The following is an 18,620-nucleotide window of genomic DNA, read 5'->3' on the forward strand; positions in this document are numbered from 1 at the left end:
TCGGGGTTTTTGTTTCGTTTTAATCGTTTTTTTGGTTTCGGAAGAGTTTTGTTTCGCACATGATAGTTTGGGTATTTTGAAATAGATAAATTTTGGATAAGTTGGATATTTTGTTTTGACTCATTTTAACCTATAAATGAAACTCACTCGTATATTTCCAACCCATCCTGACCCACTTGAAGAATTTTTATGATCCATCCTAACCCATTTTACTTTTAAAGTTTATCCATCTTGACCCAAAACAATCCATTTGGGTTGGGTTTGCCACCCATAGTATATATAGTACCTTTGGGTGTAATATTTATTAGGCTAAGGGTAATGGGGTTTGGTTGAGCCCCAAGTTATTCAATCAAAACCCGACACGTAGGCGATGACATAGCACTGGATAAAACCTCTCAACCAAGCCCCATAGGGTGTAGTGAGGCTTGATTACCCACCCCCAATTGTTTGACCAAGCCCCGTGGTCCGGACCATGGGGCCGTCCGCGCCCCTGTTCACTTGGGTGGTGTAGTGATGTACGCGAGCCACCTAGGCTGCCACATGGACCGCACCTCCCCCTCCTCCCCCCACTACCTTCAGCCTTAGGGTGGGCGGTTATATCCGTATATATAGTACCTTTGGGTTCCTTGGGTTGAGCGGGGAACCGCCACCACCCTCTTTCATTCAATTCTAGGTACTATTTCTGAGTTTTACTACCCGCTCATATCAACCATCAGTTTCATATTAATTTTCATCATATCCAATTTAATAAATTTTTTATGTTACTGAATGGGGCGTCACCCCATGGAATAGTCCAGAATAGTTCATAGTAAAACTGATGTGACAATACAGTATTGTATTGTCGGGGTTAGGGTAATTTGAATTTCTTCGGGTTGCACCCCTCCACCCTTACATATGGCCTATAATAAGTTGTTAGTTTTTAATTAGCTAATGGACAACATCCTTATATATTTACATGGGACATCCTTATTATGCAAGACTAAACCCTTCTACCACCACAGAATTAACAGTTCCATGAGGAACCTAATTCATCAATTTGCAAAAAGCGAGTAAACATGGTAAGGATCATCAAAGCACCCATAAGAGCTGTATCCAAAGCCATGGATAGGTGTCACCAACTTCTCTAATGCATACAATAGTCCTCTTTGGACTACAGCTAGACTACCCGATAATGACCAGCCACGAGAAGGAACCCTCTTTAGATCTATATACGTCGACGCAATAGGAAAGGTGGGCTAAGGAGTTGTAGTATTGGGATGAGAAAAATTAATGAAGATAGCCAGTAGGGTTTAGAGATGACAATATCATTCTTAAAAGTAAGTTTTGCATTAAGGGTGAATATTCGGTAATTTTGAAGAGTCGTAGCGGTAAATTCGTGTCTTTCAAAAGAAACAAGTTTATGTAGTATCTATTTCGAGCGACCTACTCTAGATTACGAGTAATAAACTTATGTAATTCCCATCGTATAGCTTTATTCCGGGACAAGTATTATTTTTATATTAATATAAAAAACTTTCTGTAGACTAAAACACAATAAAAGAGAAATGCTAACCATAGGCCTCTAGCGTTAAGATGTTGCATAACCAAATTTAACTTTAAACTGTTAATCTGATGCGTATCGAGTAACATTTCAGATTTTTTGAATCAGATTTTGAATTTGAAAATTTTAAACTATTAAAAAAATAAAAGGCGTCGCATCCTGACCTTATTTTCGAGCAGGAAAGGTTCTCGCTACTAAAAAAATTTCTTTAGTTGAAGTAGCTCATTCCCGACGAGGACAAATCCACTGAATTCAAATTTGATTAGATTTCGAGTAATTTAAGTTTGTAAAATCCCGAATTTGATCTATTCGAATAAATCAATTTTAGAAAATAATATAAGAAAATTTTCAAAAGTGGCAAAAGATAGAACATCTAAAGTACTACTCTTGCTTCCTTTCAATTCGCCCAGTTTCTTGTTAAACCAACGTTTGCTTTTACATTTACTACAATGGGCCCACTTTCCTCGTCACTAGATCTGTCTACAAATGCATGCACGTAGGTACAATTTCATTTTTTTCCCCTTCAATTCAAATTTATACTCATTTTATAATTACATATTTTTCTTTTAGTAATGATTCATCATATTCAGATCTGAAAAACATCAGTGCAACTAATTTGGTTACATGATTGTCTTCTACTTTCCAAGATTTTGAAGATTCATTCTTTCCTGTTGGTACCGAAGCTTAATGTGATGCATTTGTTATATTCAATGTCAATCTGATCGGCTATATATTATGGCTTCAAATCAAAATTGCTATACTACCACGAAACCACCACCAAATCCATCTCCGTTACGCAATGCCAAGTTTTTCCAGGTATAATCTTGCTTGCAGTAGGGGTGTAAACGAACCTGACAATACCTTGTTCATTTTCATTTGTTAAGTTTTTATCGGACAAATGTATGGTTCAATGACAATTAACTGAATGAAATTTCTTGCTCATTTTCGTTGATTAAGCAAAATGAACATGGTCGTGAACGGTTCACGAACACAAATGAAAGAACGAATATCAACACAAGCATGTTTTATTTGATTTTACTAACCGAGAATATATGGTCATTGTGAACGGTTTGGTCTGGCTACCAAGTTTGTGTTAGTGTTTTTTTGACCTTCATATTCATCTCTTAATTTTAGATACAAGTTAATCGCATAATACTCATGTATATTTTTGCTAATTTATAATTATAATTTTAAGATTTGAAAAATCTTTTAAAATTACTAAACATCTTTAATCAACAAACATAAACTAACGAACATTAATGAAAACAAATAAACATGTTCGTTGATCATTTAGTTAATCGAACGAAATTCATTGTTCATGCCCATTCATTTATCAAACGGACAAACATAAATGAGCTTCCGGCCGAAAAGTTTGCCAAACTTTTGTTCTTTTACTATCAACTTGGGGATGATATTTTTGATTATTCAATGAAAATGGAAATTATGAACAATTTTATATGCTAACATTTTCAGGCTAATATGAGAATATTAGTGACTGGAGGAGCTGGTTTCATTGGCTCTCATCTAGTGGATAGATTGATGCAAAGTGAAAAAAATGAGGTACCTATTTCTTCAAACACATTTTTCTATATAGTCGTTTTTCGTACTAACAGATTCGATTCAGGTGATCGTTGTGGATAATTACTTTACCGGTTCAAAGGATAACCTTAGACAATGGTCCAGTCACCCAAGATTTGAGCTTATTCGCCATGGTATGTGTTATAGTCATGCAAGATTAGTTTGCTCAAATTAACTGTATTATAACTATTAAGCCATATTATCTTTTATACTATAGATGTCACACAACCATTGTTGGTTGAAGTTGATCAAATATACCATCTAGCATGTCCAGCTTCCCCAATATTTTACAAATACAATGCTGTAAAGGTATCCCTTAATGACTAAAATTATTTATGCTTAATTACTTATGTATTGATTCTGATTTATGGGTGTGTACAAATTTCAATAGACAATCAAGACCAATGTGATTGGAACCTTGAACATGTTGGGACTTGCTAAGCGAGTCGGAGCTAGGTCCGGAACTTTCTTCATATATAAATATATTTTTATGATCTTTTCATATTCCGGACCGAGATTTAATTATTATTGCTAGGTTTACAGGATATTGTTGACATCAACTTCAGAGGTTTATGGAGATCCTCTTGTGCATCCTCAAGATGAGAGCTATTGGGGAAATGTTAACCCCATTGGTAAATAAATATATTTGCAACAATACGATGAAATGTATTCTTACTGAATGGCTAATGTGTAATGATTTGTTGTTGTATTGCAGGAGTTAGGAGTTGTTATGATGAGGGAAAACGAGTAGCCGAGACTTTAATGTTTGATTATCATAGGCAACATGGAATAGGTTAACATTTGCTCATCCTTGTGTTATATATGTAACAAATATCATACATTGATATATTTGTTGTAACAGAAATAAGGATTGCTAGGATATTCAATACATATGGTCCCAGAATGAACATCGATGATGGTCGCGTTGTCAGCAATTTCATAGCTCAAGCAATCCGGTAACGTCATAACGTGTCACACACTATAACAATTTTCTTACAAATTACTGTGTCACTAATTGTGTATCATACTTAAATGCAGAAATGAGCCGTTAACTATTCAATCGCCTGGAACTCGGACCAGGAGCTTCTGTTATGTCTCTGACATGGTAAGTATGATCATTTGACGCGTTTGTATGTAAACGGATTCTGTGTTTTAACTTCTGTTCTTATTTACCAGGTTGACGGTCTTATTCGACTTATGGAAGGAAGCAATACAGGGCCAGTCAACATTGGAAATCCAGGTTCGGAACATTAGCTTTATATAATAATATGTATTCATATTTTATTTCTATCATATTAATGACCCTTTTTATGCTTATAGGTGAATTCACCATGATTGAACTTGCTGAGACTGTGAAAGAAGTTAGTTTACTGCACATTTTTCTTTTCCAAATATATCCGGTAAAAGTTACAACATTATAGATGTAATTAACTGATATGGGTTGGTTTATTTATGTATGCAGTTAATTAACCCCAAAGTGGAAATCCGACATGTAGATAACACGCCTGATGATCCACACCAGAGAAAACCAGTGATCACTAAGGCAAACGAGCTGCTAGGCTGGGAACCGAAAGTCAAGTTGCGTGATGGCCTTCCGTTTATGGAAAATGACTTCCGACAAAGGCTTGGAATTGCCAAATAAGAGCTCTGGACAGTTTCATTTTGCAGTTTGATCATTGATGTTTTGAGTTTCTATTCAATATCTATTTGGGAATAAACTGCTCATTATATATTATGCTTCAATGAAACATCAACTCACTTGACACATTAAGACTACAAACTAAACATACTTATCAACCACTCTGAACAAGCTATTGATGATATCAAAACTTCAAACTTTACACAAGTTTCACAAAAGATGGATCATTGGATCTAGACACTAACGTGTTATTATTCTGCAATCTCAAAGGGTAAGTTGAGAAAAATATGAACCCGTTATTAGTAACTACATAAGGATTATAAACCGAAATGTAAATTTTGAGTGACTCGATTATACATAGTCGTTTGTTTGCCAGGCCAGTGAGACCCAAAGAAATCATGTTATTTTAATTACAAGTTAAATAAGATCCTAGGTAGATTTTATGTCAATTACTCAAAAAGCAAAATCAAATTTTATCACTGTAATTTGTAAACAATAATAAGCTAATAACAAATTGGTTGATTGATCCATTAGGCTAACTAGAAATCTCTACTTAAAATGTCACGTCAACACCACATAGGTATGAAGCCATTTAACTGTGTTGTTGAGTAACTAGAAAATAAAAGGCGAAAAAAAAAAGAAAAAAAGTTTGATTGATGCATTAGAGGTGGACCCCGCCTGATTTATAGCACTCTTGGACCCTGACACACGCTAACGAAGGAGAAAAAAAGCCCCTTTGGCACCCCCTTAATTTGAAGCGGTGTGGCATTGAGGGCGTTAATTGACCATGTGATAGCCTCTTGTGTAACATTCGTCAATTTTCGGACCCGAAAACCCGACTCATTTAAAATTTTCAATGTGATTCAGTTAATTATACATATAACCATATGTTACATATTTCATACATAATAGTTTTCTTTCCTAAAGTTATTTAACAATATTAATCATTACTAATATGTATATAAATAAAAATTATAACACTCATGATTTTTTCTCTCTATTCAAGTATTAAATAAATAACATTATTGATGCATAACCAAAGTAAATTATTTTAATCTAGTTAGGTTACATTTATTTTTATCAAATTTATTTTTAAAAGATGAAAAATATATTCATACACTATTCAAATTTTGGTCCAACCTCCTCCCCCAAATCACTCTCCTAATTAATTTTATCATTAAAACATTTTAAAGAATAACCTCATTATTTTAGTATAAATAAGAACTCACTCCCACCCCTTTCATTCTTGCACCACTTTTTGACAAGTTCAAGAGATTATTTTTTTTTTCCATTTCAAAGACAGGGTTTTAATTATTCAAGTCTTCTTCATCTTATTTTTATTTATTTTAAATTCTTGTTCATACTAGTTAAAAATATGGTCATATTACCATAACGCAATCATGTCTAGGAATCCACATAATCCATACACCATGGTGTGTAGGGTGGATGAGACAAGGAACACAAGGAGATGATCGATTACACGAAGGTCACACTTGAAACGTTCTTACATATTTATTTTTCTGTTTTGAATCATTATTTTTTTGTTCAAAGGACCCAAGGATTTTTGATGATATATGCTAATAAATGTTATATAATCGTATCCAAAAAAGTCCATAATTTTATTTCATCAAAATCCTTTTCAAAATCGTTAGAATATTGCTTTTAGCAATATTTCAGTTTTGACATTAGATATAGCTGTTAATAAGTGTCTTTTGAGCTACTGTCCAATCAATACGTTACGCACCGGCATGTTCCGTCTTTGGTCGGGGTGTTACATCTAGTGCCCCCCTAGTTAGCCAATCTAGGTGACCAGCTGATGTGGTCACCTCTTGGCGTCCCATCACTCTTTCACTCGGTAGCGTACCCACATGGATGATATGAGGGGAAACTATACCCGTTAAAAAGAGAAAAAAATCAATCTTAGTGGCGAAAATCCATTTCACCCCATAAAAAATTTAAATAAACACCCTGGTCGTCCTCCCTTTAAAAAGAAAACTCTTGAGTCCGCCACAGCCTAATCCTAGAATCCTAATCTAGTATAATTACCCGGGCCGTTAAAAAATGTATAATTAGCTAGTCTAGCACATGGATTTTCTAAAGCCCACCATCATCCATTAAAAACTACCACCACTAATCTGCATCAAGACCGACCCCGACCCGACATCCCTATAGGCTTGACTTTTTTACTTTTTTTATTAAATTATAGGTATATTTTTGAAAAAAAAATCATATATTTTTAATGTTTAAACTCAATTACTAACTAATTCAAAGCCCAAATTTTTCGCCTTCAGCCCAAAATGTTTTCAAAATTATTTGACTGCCCTAATATGCATCATTTGAAAACCCTACTAAGCTCCTCGTTTCTTAACCCTAGAAAAAAAAACGCCATTTTCTTTGCCATGAATAGGTTACTTGAAGAAGAAGAAGAAAACGAAACAAGGTTTACAGATTAGCTAGAATCCCTACAGCTAAGAATTCTTTCTTCTGTTGAAACCAAATATGCCATTCAAACATTGATGCTATCAAAATCACGGGGTGGTTGTTCATGGACAAGTATTCCAGTGCTCAGGTTCAATTCCTATATTGGTTTTCATCAACTCTATGCTTTCGATAGGTTCGTCTATAATGTTTTATCTCTTCGTGAGCCGATGAAGTTGGACAAGTTGTCTTTCAAACGCGGTGGAACATGCAAATCCAAGATTTTAACAAAAGTTCTTGATTAAGCGCTTTTGCATGGCGTCAAAGAACTGGAGATGGACATCACACAGGATGGAAAATGCTGCGGTAATTGGCCGTTTTGGTTGCATGCATCGTCGGATTCAGTAACAAATTTGAAATTAGCAAGTAGTAAAAGCGATATGGGCTGCTTGTTTTTGGAACGAAGAACGGGTTTATTCAAGAATGTCACTAATTTAGACCTCGAAAGGGTGATTATTACGGTTCGTGAGTTATTCTCACGGTTTCTGGCACTAGACAAGTTAACTATGGTCAATTGTCCTCTTAAAACAAATGGCATTGTTTTGGATATACACGCTCTGCGACTTTCAGAGTTAACCATCTCTAACAACAGTCACATCAACCGCTATGAACTCACCACTCCAAAACTTCAATATTTTGAATACCGAGGGGCTCACTTTCCATTGCTAATGACACCTCAGGGCGGTCTTCCTATTCTTAAAACCGCAGTTCTTGATTACAATGGTCATTGCCGCCAGGGTTAAGAGAGGATATTATTCAATAATGTGGTGGATATGTTTAATGCCTTTTCTAATGTGAAATCGCTTACGGTTTTCTGGTCTATTGTTAATCTACTCTCATTGTTTCCGGTTTCTTTGATGTGGCGACGTTCGCCTTTCCAGGATTTGAAGTGTTTGAAGCTGGATTTTAGTTTGTTTTATGCTGGAAACTCGTTTGAAGGCTGCACAATTAAGACGTGGAGTGAATCCATGAAGCTTGTTCCAGATGTGAAAGCTTACTTTCTGCGGAACTCACCAGATGCCAAATGCTCCATTATACATCCTGTTTGAGGACATTCATGTTAAACCTTAGACAAGTGAATCAAGAACACCAAACATGATTTTGCATAAAACGTTTATGCGACTCTTTTCATTAATAAGAAACAAGAACAAAATACTCTCTCTTTCTACTCTTTCTAGTCTAAACAAAAGAAACTTATGAAGGGTTTATATAACACCCACAATTCTAATCCTACTCAAACTAGGAAACATAATTAGACTACACTTCTAATTTATTTAATAATAAATAAAATATAACTATGACATCAAGTTATTCAACCTGGTCCCTGAACTTTGGATCTCCACCAAACCGCCCCTTGAGATCTTCCGTATCACCCTTGTACTTTTCGCATTAACCATTTGGGTCCTTCAAGTTGGTATTGCACCAAGTTTTACACTCCCTCTCAATGCCAACTTCCATTGTTCCTCCAAAATCCTTTATACCTTGTAACGCTCTCACCTCTTTGAGCTTGATTCTTGGATTCGAATTCATAACCCTACATTCAGGTTTCTTTTTCCTCTTATCAATTGAGCTAGTTTCGAGATTACCATTATTTAGAACTGCATCACCCGTTTTCAGATAGGAACCAACTTTTGCTTTCTCAACTCCATAACCAACCATCATGGTACTTAAAGCAATTCTTGCATCTTCACTTGATGCGTGCTCCCTCTCTAACTCAACTTCTTCATTCACCTGTTTATTCGAGTGTTCATTCGGATCACCCGAACTTTGCATGAAGCTCATGCAAACTCCAACGTCAACTTTGTTGGTTTGTTGATTTTTAATGTTTTCTATTCCACCATGACAACCCATAACATGAGACAGAACTACCTCCTCGTGCACTTCATTCAACACGGTTTCTCTCTCGTCTTGTTCGGTTATCGTCACGGTTACGTCTTGATCAACCGTATTTTCTTCTTCAACCACGACTTCCTCATCATTTAGATTCAAAATAACAATAGATGATTCCATGGTTACCTTTAACGGATTCGACTATGGCACTACTTCCTGACTTGTCCATCAACAAGAGTCTTCTTCAAACCATTCATCTACCAGATTCGGTTTGAATTCGGTATCAACTGTGTATTTTCCTTGAACCTCGGCCATATTAGCCTCCACGTCCCACGGTTCTTCTTCTCGAACAAAAGCTGCATTACCTTCCTCCTTAGGCTCTCGACAGTATTTTGCCATATGCCCTTTTTGTCCACATTTATGACACCTAAAAGGAAACTGTTTTGGTTGATACCTTGATTCCTTGTCTCGGTTCTCTTCGTCCGATGAATCTTCTTCAGAGTTGTCATCTCGACCCTTTCGGTTCCATTCTCTCTTCTTGGGTTGGTCACGTTTCTTGTTCTCCCGATATTTACTCTTTTCTTTTTCGCCATAACGCTTCTTATTTTTGTTGAATTGGTGCTTCTCCTTCCTTCCGACATACAAGGCTTCGCTCTCGGTTTTAATTGACACACATGCTAACTGTTTTGCCAAGGCTTCTTGTCCAGCAAGAATATTCTCGAATTCGGTTATACTCGGTTGGGTCGCCCACCCTTGAATAGCGGTAACGAAGCTACGATACTCTGGCCTTAAACCATGAATGAGTATCCGCTTCATACGAGCATCGCTAACCCGAGATTGTGGATCGAGTTCTCCAATCTCGCGACACAGATTCTTAACTATACGAAAATATTGAGAAATTGGAAGATCTCCTTGAGAAATTGTCAACTCACCTTCGACTAGTTGCAATCGAGCATCGTTCTTTTTCGTGAATAAGGTCTCAAGCGTGTCCCACGCTTGCTTTGGGTATTCGAGATCTTGAATGTGATCAAGAATATCATCATCTACCGTTGTCTTGATGATAAACATCGCCCGACCCGCTTTCACCTGCCACTTCCCGATACTACCATTAATATCGTTTGCAGGTTGTCTCGTCTCGGTACCGTTCGTTACCTGCCAAAGATCTTGACCCTGAAGATACGACTTGATGCATGTCGACCATTGTTTATAGTTACTCTGGTTCAACTTCTTGATTCCTCCTACAACTTGTAACTCTGCCATGACAAGATTGTTTTGGTTACGAAATCCTGGACAAATTTTATATTGCGATCGTATTTTTTTCTTCTTCTTGCGATTAGAAACTCACTACGATCAGATACACCTGAAATTTTACTTTCTTACGTCTGTCTTGCAATTGCTAACCGCACTTTGAATCCCTCAAAATTACACACGAATTTGTTTAGGAAATAATGGTGGCAGCAATTATTATCTCACAAGACGACAAAAGGAACCAAAATAATAAAACCTCTTGCCTCTTTATTGGTGACGCACCAACTAATAGAATTCCCAAACTCACAACAAAAGACAACTATAAAAATATATATTCCAATGGATGGCCGCAATATTACTTCTCACCAACTATCAAACAAACCAAGGTTACGGAGCTTTACTCGCTTTAGGATACGACCTACGGATCTTGAACCGTATCTTAACCTCAATCGGTTTCTTGGCCTCTTATGTCTTTGATTAAAACTTCTACCACAATCAAGACTTGCCGCCGATCGAAACACAAGTCTGGATCGTTAGGCTTTGATACCACTTGTTAAACCTTAGACAAGTGAATCACGAACACCAAACACGATTTTGCATAAAACGTTTATGCGACTCTTTTCATTAATAAGAAACAAGAACAAAATAATTTCTCTCTTTCTACTCTTTCTAGTCTAAACAAAAGAAACTTATGATGGGTTTATATAACACCTACAATTCTAATCCTACTCAAACTAGGAAACATAATTAGACTACACTTCTAATTTATTTAATAATAAATAAAATATAACTATGACATCAAGGTATTCAACCTGGTCCATGAACTTTGGATCTCTACCAAACCGCCCCTTGAGATCTTCCGTACCACCCTTGTACTTTTCGCATTAACCATTTGGGTCCTTCAAGTTGGTATTGCACCAAGTTTACAATCCAGTCTTGGGTTCTAATAAGTAGCTGTTTGTTTATTTATAATGAATATGGATCAGCTTTGAAGTTTGATGATGGAGCCAGAGTCTTTAAGAGTTTGTCATTTCGCTTACGTATGATTTTCTTTCTTTTGTGCTTATCGGCTATTTAAAGCCATATCTAGTATTACACTTTGCAACCGAAAAATGCAGAATCAAACTTCCATATCATTAGAAATTGTTGGTAATCAGAGTCAGAACTGATTAAATGTGAAAAGAACTAGAAGATCAATTACGCAAACTGAACTTTTTATTACAATTACCGATCACGCCAATCTGTTTGATATCATCCCGACTCATACAAACTGAACCGGTGCCTCCAATCGATACGTCGATTAGAAGAAAACCAATTACGCTTGATTACATCCTAACCCTTTGCATAATAAACTTGATTATTATTTCGTGTTAAATAAGATACAAGCTAGGGAGATTTGATGTCAATTACTCAAATAGAGAGATCAAAAGTAATCATTATAAATACAATAATAAGGATGTTATGAGCTTGAGGAATGTTATATATATGCTAAATAATGAATGAACGTCACTCTTCTTTTATTTTTTAAATATGTAATTAGTGTTTTTAAATAATTTAGTTATATGTGTCTTTGTGGATAGACTCCCGACACGGGTTAGGATTACTAAAAGAAATGTGGACATAGGTTCACCGATTTGTTGTCTTGGGGAGAATATGAAGAGACTAGCAATCACCTTTCCACCACTTACTACTTTGCCTCAGTTAGTTGTTAGCAATAGGTGTCGCATTCTTCCTCCCATATTTGCCTTCGTGGCCCAGGACCTTCTTAATCTTCACAAAATATGCAATTTAGACATAAGAAAAACAAGATGCTTTATGATGTAATTCTCACGACATGTTGGTATATTTGAAAGAAAAGAAAAAACGCCATCTTCCGATGCAAGTCAGCTAATGTTTTCAAAATGACTAAAGACATATAGCCTTTGAGAAACGCTCTTCTTACAATAATTTATTCTAAAAGAACTGGTGTCGTTTCTCTTTGTAATAATTTTGACTCCATACTTCTTGGCGGAAACCAGCTCTCATCATGTCCTCGCCCACCCCTCTTATTTTGAGGCATTCCGTGTTGAAACACGTAATAAAATCCTCGATGAATTCATTATCTTAGCGGAACACGGTCAGTATGTTGGCGGGATCGCGGGTGTGCCTTCTCTGTTGACTGAAATGTAAGGAGAATTTAGCTACTAGATCCTCGAAGCTCATGATTTGGCCTTCTTGGAGTCTTTCAAACCATTCCCTGGTCGCGCCATGGAGGATGAGGACGAACATATGACACCATACGGGCAATGTCTATTCGGCCACCCCTCCAGTTGATATGAAACTTTGCAGTTGATCACTTGGGTCGGTCATTCCATCATACTTTCTTACCGCAGAAGGTAGTTTTGAGTTAGAAGGCAGCGGAGCCTCTGTTATCTTTTATACGAACTTTGATTTTCTTGCAAAAGCTTTTGGCCTATACGGTTTTGAGAAATCCACAACCACGTCGGGATAATAGTTTAGATGTTTTTTCCCTCGCGTATGGTCTCTCGGTCTAGGGCTTTCCCCATCGCTTCCACTTCTTTGTTCCAGGATTTTCCCGCGTGTGTTTCTTGACTTAGCCACTCGACTTAAGTTAGAAGACCTTTCTTGGCTCCTGCCTTATTTCTTCTGTTGGTCTTTGTGGCTTTCAAGTCTTTCGCGTTCACGGCGGCGAGCATGTCTCTCGTCATCAGATGATTCCGCGTCATTTCTCGATAAGACAATGGCTCGCGGGGTTATTCCCTTTGCCAATTTTCTCGCATGTTGTTCCACCTTCCTTTCGTATTCTCTACTAACTCTTTCTTGTTCCCTCTTTTGCTACATCACCGGGTCTTCTTCCTATCTGTTGCGAATGGGTTTTTCTGACCTTCGTTGCGTGCTTCCGCGAAATGGAACGATGCGTCTTGCTGAGGGTGTTCTACTTCGATATATCTTCTCTGTCTCAAACTTCCTTCCAGGGCCCATCTAAGTTGGGTCCTGTGCGGTTGGACGACTGAGGTGTCAACGGTGGAGGTCCGCGGGAACTCATAAGTCATAACATTTGATTTTGATTTTCTAGCTCTAGCCGATACAGATGACAACAATAAAGAAACACTAAGTCTAACCTGATATGGTTAAAAATAATATCTCACACAGGGGTAGATTTATTGATAAGACCGAACTTATGAGTTCAACTCACTACTTTACCGATTGTATGATTGTGGATAAGGCAGACCATGCAGCTGCAAACCAAACACCGTGAGCTCGTTACGACAAGGGGAATATGGGGGTCTTCTCGTAACCACCATCCAGCGTAAGAACCAGTATGGTAAGTGATCCGAATATATTTAGAGAGTTAGAGATTATAGAATCAGATCCTTTTACCGTTAGACCTCATCTTGTATTTATAGCAGAAGAGGGGAGAAGAGTTGGGCCAACTATCCTACTCAATGGAAGCTTCTATTCTCATGGTTAAGCATGATGATCTTTCCTGATTGGTTGGACAATGTTGGTCCATCTTGTATTTATAGCCGAAGAGGGGAGAAGGGTTGGGCAAGTACTGCGTTGGCCCATTCCTGTTGGTCTATCGTGCATCCATATAATTGTCAGGTTACTGCGCGGTGGTACCTCACCACGTGTCCTACCTATGGTGGTACTTCCGCTGTGCTTTGTTATTTCACATAGTTATGAGTGTGTTGATATAATGCTAAATATATATGTTTCCCTTGTTCATTTTTAATTAATATTTTAATAGTTTTTGTTCGTTTTTAGTCGAGATTTGTATACTACTAACATTTCTATGTTTCGTAGGTTCCGGGATTTGATCGTGATTAAAAATGGCGAAAAACGAGCCAAAACGGAGATCCGGAACGCGTCAGGAAGAACTAGAACAGAGAACCGGTCAGACCGGGCCGGTCCCATGGAGAAGCACGCCGCGCTGCGCGAAGGGGGAAGGCCAAATTCCCTTAGCGCGGCGCCTAGGCAATACTGGGCTTAATTAATTTCGTTTTCGCTTAATGACGGGCCTTGTTTTCGCTATTTAAACACTTTTAATATATGTTTCCCTTGTTCATTTATAATTAATATTTTAATAGTTTTTGTTCGTTTTTAGTCGAGATTTGTATACTACTAACATTTCTATGTTTCGTAGGTTCCGGGATTTGATCGTGATTAAAAAGGGCGAAAAACGAGTTAAAACGAGCCAAAACGGAGATCCGGAACGCGTCAGGAAGGACCAGAACAGAGAACCGGTCAGACCGGGCCGATCTGACCGGCCCCCATGGAGAAGCACGCCGCGCCGCGCGAAGGGGGAAGGCCAAATGCCCTTAGCGCGGCGCCTAGGCAATACTGGGCTTAATTAATTTCGTTTTCGCTTAATGTCGGGCCTTGTTTTCGCTATTTAAACACCTTTAACTTAAACCTAACATAACCTGAAACCCTTGGCCGATTTTGGAGAGATTTTGGAGCCATCTTTCGCGTTTGTTGGTGATGTTGAAGGCGAGAGAACATCCGGTGAAGAGATACACGTTCACGTTCGAGTTTACGGGTTTTATCATCTTCGATTCCCCGTTTCTTATATTCTCACCATGTTTTCGTTATTATTTGTTTTGTTTGATTTAGATTTTAATATGCTAGGCTAAATTCCATAGACTGCCTAGGTCGTGATGAATCATTGTTCGGTTTGATATTTGTTTGGATTTTCGTTTCGTTATGGATATTATGTTCTAAGTAAACGGTTGAGTTTGATTTAGTTGATGCGTATGATTGTTTGGTTTTGTTTACTTGAATTTATTGTTTCACATTGCCCTTGTTGATTGTTTCATAGGATAGGGTTTTGTTAGGTCATTTAATTTGTGTTCTTGACTAGTTTGTGATTAATATCGATTAAAATTATAGAAACAATAAAATCAATTAAACAAATAAAAGTGAGCTGCTAGTCTAAAAAGCTGTAAAGTGATAAGCTATTGATAGATCTTTGCTTGTCGGAATTGCTAGATTTAGTTCTTCGTAAGGAGTCCATCTAGGTTTGATTGTCAGCTTAGTCTATTAAATTAATTGAGTTTGTTTTGCTATCTTTTGAATTCCACGCTATAAGGTAGGTTTTCTTAATAAAGGTACTTAGACAAAAGCGATTAAATAACCGTAAGGAAGTTTAATATAAAACTGGCGAGTCTTAAAACTTGTTAGAAATCCATAGGCGTCTTCTTGAAGTTCAAGGGTCCTGTTCGGGTTTTCTGTCAAGGGTCTATTTTATGATCCCGGTTCCATAACTTGCGTTTTTCCATTTAAATTAATAACCGTAACTTTGGGGATTCCGGCCTAAGTAGTTATTTTCATCATCTGAGTTAATCTAGGTGTTTTAATAGTTTATTATATTTTATTTAATTAGGGTTAGGTTTAGTTAATTAATAATTAGTTTAAAACCCCCCTTCAAACATTATTATTAAATAGTCACGTCTTGTAGTTGAGTCTAATTAGCTAGTATACGTAATTTATAGAGTCTCTTGGGTTCGATATCCGGACTTACTTAGCTGTACTAAGTCGACTGGTACACTTGCCGGTTAGTAGTTTAAGTTAAGTTTAAGAGTCTAGAATTATTACTTAGTGTCTAGATTAGCTTATTTTTAGTTAATAATTATTTGACTATTTCAAGCACATTATGTGTCTTCCGTGATAGCATGTGGCGTCTCACAGAAGATATTCTTTCCGCAAGTTATTACTTTTGATTTTTTACCTGCATGATGTGTTTGGTACATTATCATTTTGACTTTCAATAATAGTTTGTACGGACGCGTTATAACCACCTAGAAACAAATAGAATAAATATATTATTTATTCACTAATAAAGTCAACAATAAGTTATGGTATTTCTAAAAAAAATAGTTGAATCATTTGGCTACACATTGGGAAAATTGAGAAAGTATACTACTTTATTCAATGTATCACTAACGACTCTTCTCTACAAAATCACACCGGTTACACTGCGTCAACTTGTGAAGGCAAGGGCATTGTGGAGGCTAGATTAACATAGTAACGAGTCTCTTAACAAGGAAATGGTGTATCCACCCCCAAACACCAATCACATTTTTTGTCTTTGTTTTTCTTTTATTTAATTTCTAATTAAACCGCGACGCACGAATTAACCAGGGCCGGCCCAACAGTTGTATTGGGTTAAGCTAGGGCTTGAGGCCCGCCAAAAAATAAGGCCTCTATTTCATAATTTTAGGTATTTATATACTTACAGAATTCGATACTAAATATATACTGATAAAGAAAAAAGGGATGCCGGCGTAGTGGTTTATGTCCATGCATATGGATTTTTATTCCACGCAAGATCGATTCTCAGCAAGGTTTTTTTTTTCTTTTCAGTTTTTGTTGTTTCATAGTCGTTTTTAAATTAATTTTATTTCTAATTCTTCTGTATAGCTTGAATTTGTGTTATGTATAAATCAAAATGCATTTTTTTGGAACAAAAGTTCTAACTTTTATAATTTGGTAAATTTAAAATAAAATGAAGTGTATATATATTCATTTGATTTGTAGTAGATACATAAATCAAACTCTCTTATTAAAAAACAAAATTAGAAATATTATATTTTCATATATATATATGAAACAAGACAACTGTTGTACAATATTAAAAATAAAAATTGTAAGCTCTATGATTTCATTTCTTTGACTCACATTAAGGGCCTTAAACTTTTTTATTGCTTTAGGCCCACAAAAGGGTTGGGCCGCCATTAGAATTAACAATTTTGTTAAAAAAAACCCCATTGTTTACATAACAACGACACTAACACTTTTAACTAACTTGCAAACTCTTCTTTAAACACTCAACTTATCGCTTTGATAAAAACTCAATACATTACTAAAGGTTTTTTATCATAACTAACTAAATTTCCTTTATAGTCAATACACCCCATGATAGGTTATTAAATTATGAGCCAATAACCATTGACTTGTCGAGTTGTCGATGCAATATTTTTTCCCTTTCTTTTTATTTTCTTTTATTCCTATTTATTTTTGTATTTAAACCGTTGCACTCTCACACTTCCACTCTCAAACAACCCATCAGTAAAAAAAAATGTGCACATTAGAAAAACGCGGTAACATTTACATACTTACCTTAACCGGTAACGACGAGCACCGGCTAAACCCCACTCTCCTGGACTCCCTCTCGTCCGCCCTCCACCGCATCCGATCCGAATGCGAATCCAACTCCAAATCCGCCTCGGCGCTCATTACCACCGCACACGGCAAATTCTTCTCCAACGGCTACGACCTCGCGTGGTCCAAATCCGATCCACATCGCAGCATCCTCATGTCCTCCAAACTCCGCTCACTCATCCGCGACCTAATCTCCCTCCCGATGCCTACAATCGCTGCGGTCACCGGCCACGCCTCCGCTGGTGGATTTATCCTCGCGCAGGCTCACGATTACGTCATGATGCGTAACGATAGAGGTTTTTTGTACATGAGTGAGATGGATATTAACCTCGTGGTGCCTAACTGGTTCGTGAAGCTTTTGAAGTGTAAGATTGGATCTCCAGCGGTGTTGCGTGATGTGGTGATGAGAGCTGAGAAGGTTACGGCGGCGGTGGCGGTGGCGAAGGGGATAATATACTCGGCGCATGATAGCGCTGAGGAGACGGTTACGGCGGCGGTGAAGCTGGCGGAGGCGTTGGTTAAGAGGAAGTGGGATGGACACGTGTACGGGTGTAATAGGAAGGTGCTGTATGGTGAGTTGTTGCCGGCGTTGGACTTTGATGAGACTGTTGAGGATGTGGCTAATGCCAACGTGGCATCCGCTAAACTTTAGATAAACGTGTTTATGGTATAAACCGTATAATGTTATGTTAAGATAATAAATTAATAATTAATAAGTTTAATAAAATGTTATAAATGTTGTCATTTATCTTTCACTTGTTACCTATTCATGTAGTGGTAACTAAGCATATAGGGATGTTTTTTAAGATGTGGTATTCCAGTCAGTTGTAGCTATTTTTGCAAAACCTAATGTGGTGGTAAAATGTCACGTAATCTTCTTTCAGTCATTACACAATTATTAATTTTTAAATTTATTTATTTTAAGTAAAATAATTGTAGTCACGTATCGGTTTGTGGTTAATTCTCATAAATTTTTTCCCTCCAAAACTAATATATACCAATACATGTCATAGATCAATAATTATTCACTTTCCTTTTACACTCCATTTATATTATATTTATAATATGATTAAATTATTCATTTTTCTTTAAATTATATTTATATAATATCTACACACTTTTATAAAAATAAATATTTACATA

The 18,620-nt window shown here is 36.8% G+C and overlaps 1 protein-coding gene and 1 pseudogene across 1 annotated transcript; both read left to right on the forward strand.

Moving 5' to 3' along the window:
• The first annotated feature begins 2,275 nt into the window (after window positions 1-2,275).
• On the forward strand, window positions 2,276-4,998 carry LOC143577883 (UDP-glucuronic acid decarboxylase 6-like). Its single transcript, XM_077061609.1, has 12 exons — window positions 2,276-2,356; window positions 3,014-3,086; window positions 3,154-3,252; window positions 3,336-3,427; window positions 3,510-3,574; window positions 3,662-3,750; window positions 3,834-3,911; window positions 3,981-4,074; window positions 4,157-4,223; window positions 4,295-4,358; window positions 4,439-4,479; window positions 4,581-4,998. Exons 1-12 carry the CDS (start codon window positions 2,276-2,278, stop codon window positions 4,758-4,760), a joined length of 1,023 nt encoding a protein of 340 aa, XP_076917724.1. The 3' UTR covers window positions 4,761-4,998.
• Window positions 4,999-17,380: 12,382 nt separating this feature from the next.
• Window positions 17,381-18,180, forward strand: LOC143577889 (enoyl-CoA delta isomerase 1, peroxisomal pseudogene; annotated as a pseudogene).
• Window positions 18,181-18,620: the final 440 nt, after the last annotated feature.

Source organism: Bidens hawaiensis, unplaced genomic scaffold, assembly GCF_021521415.1.
Source record: "Bidens hawaiensis isolate Kalapana, Puna unplaced genomic scaffold, B.hawaiensis_p1.1 tig00028866_1, whole genome shotgun sequence".
Lineage (NCBI taxonomy): Eukaryota > Viridiplantae > Streptophyta > Magnoliopsida > Asterales > Asteraceae > Bidens > Bidens hawaiensis.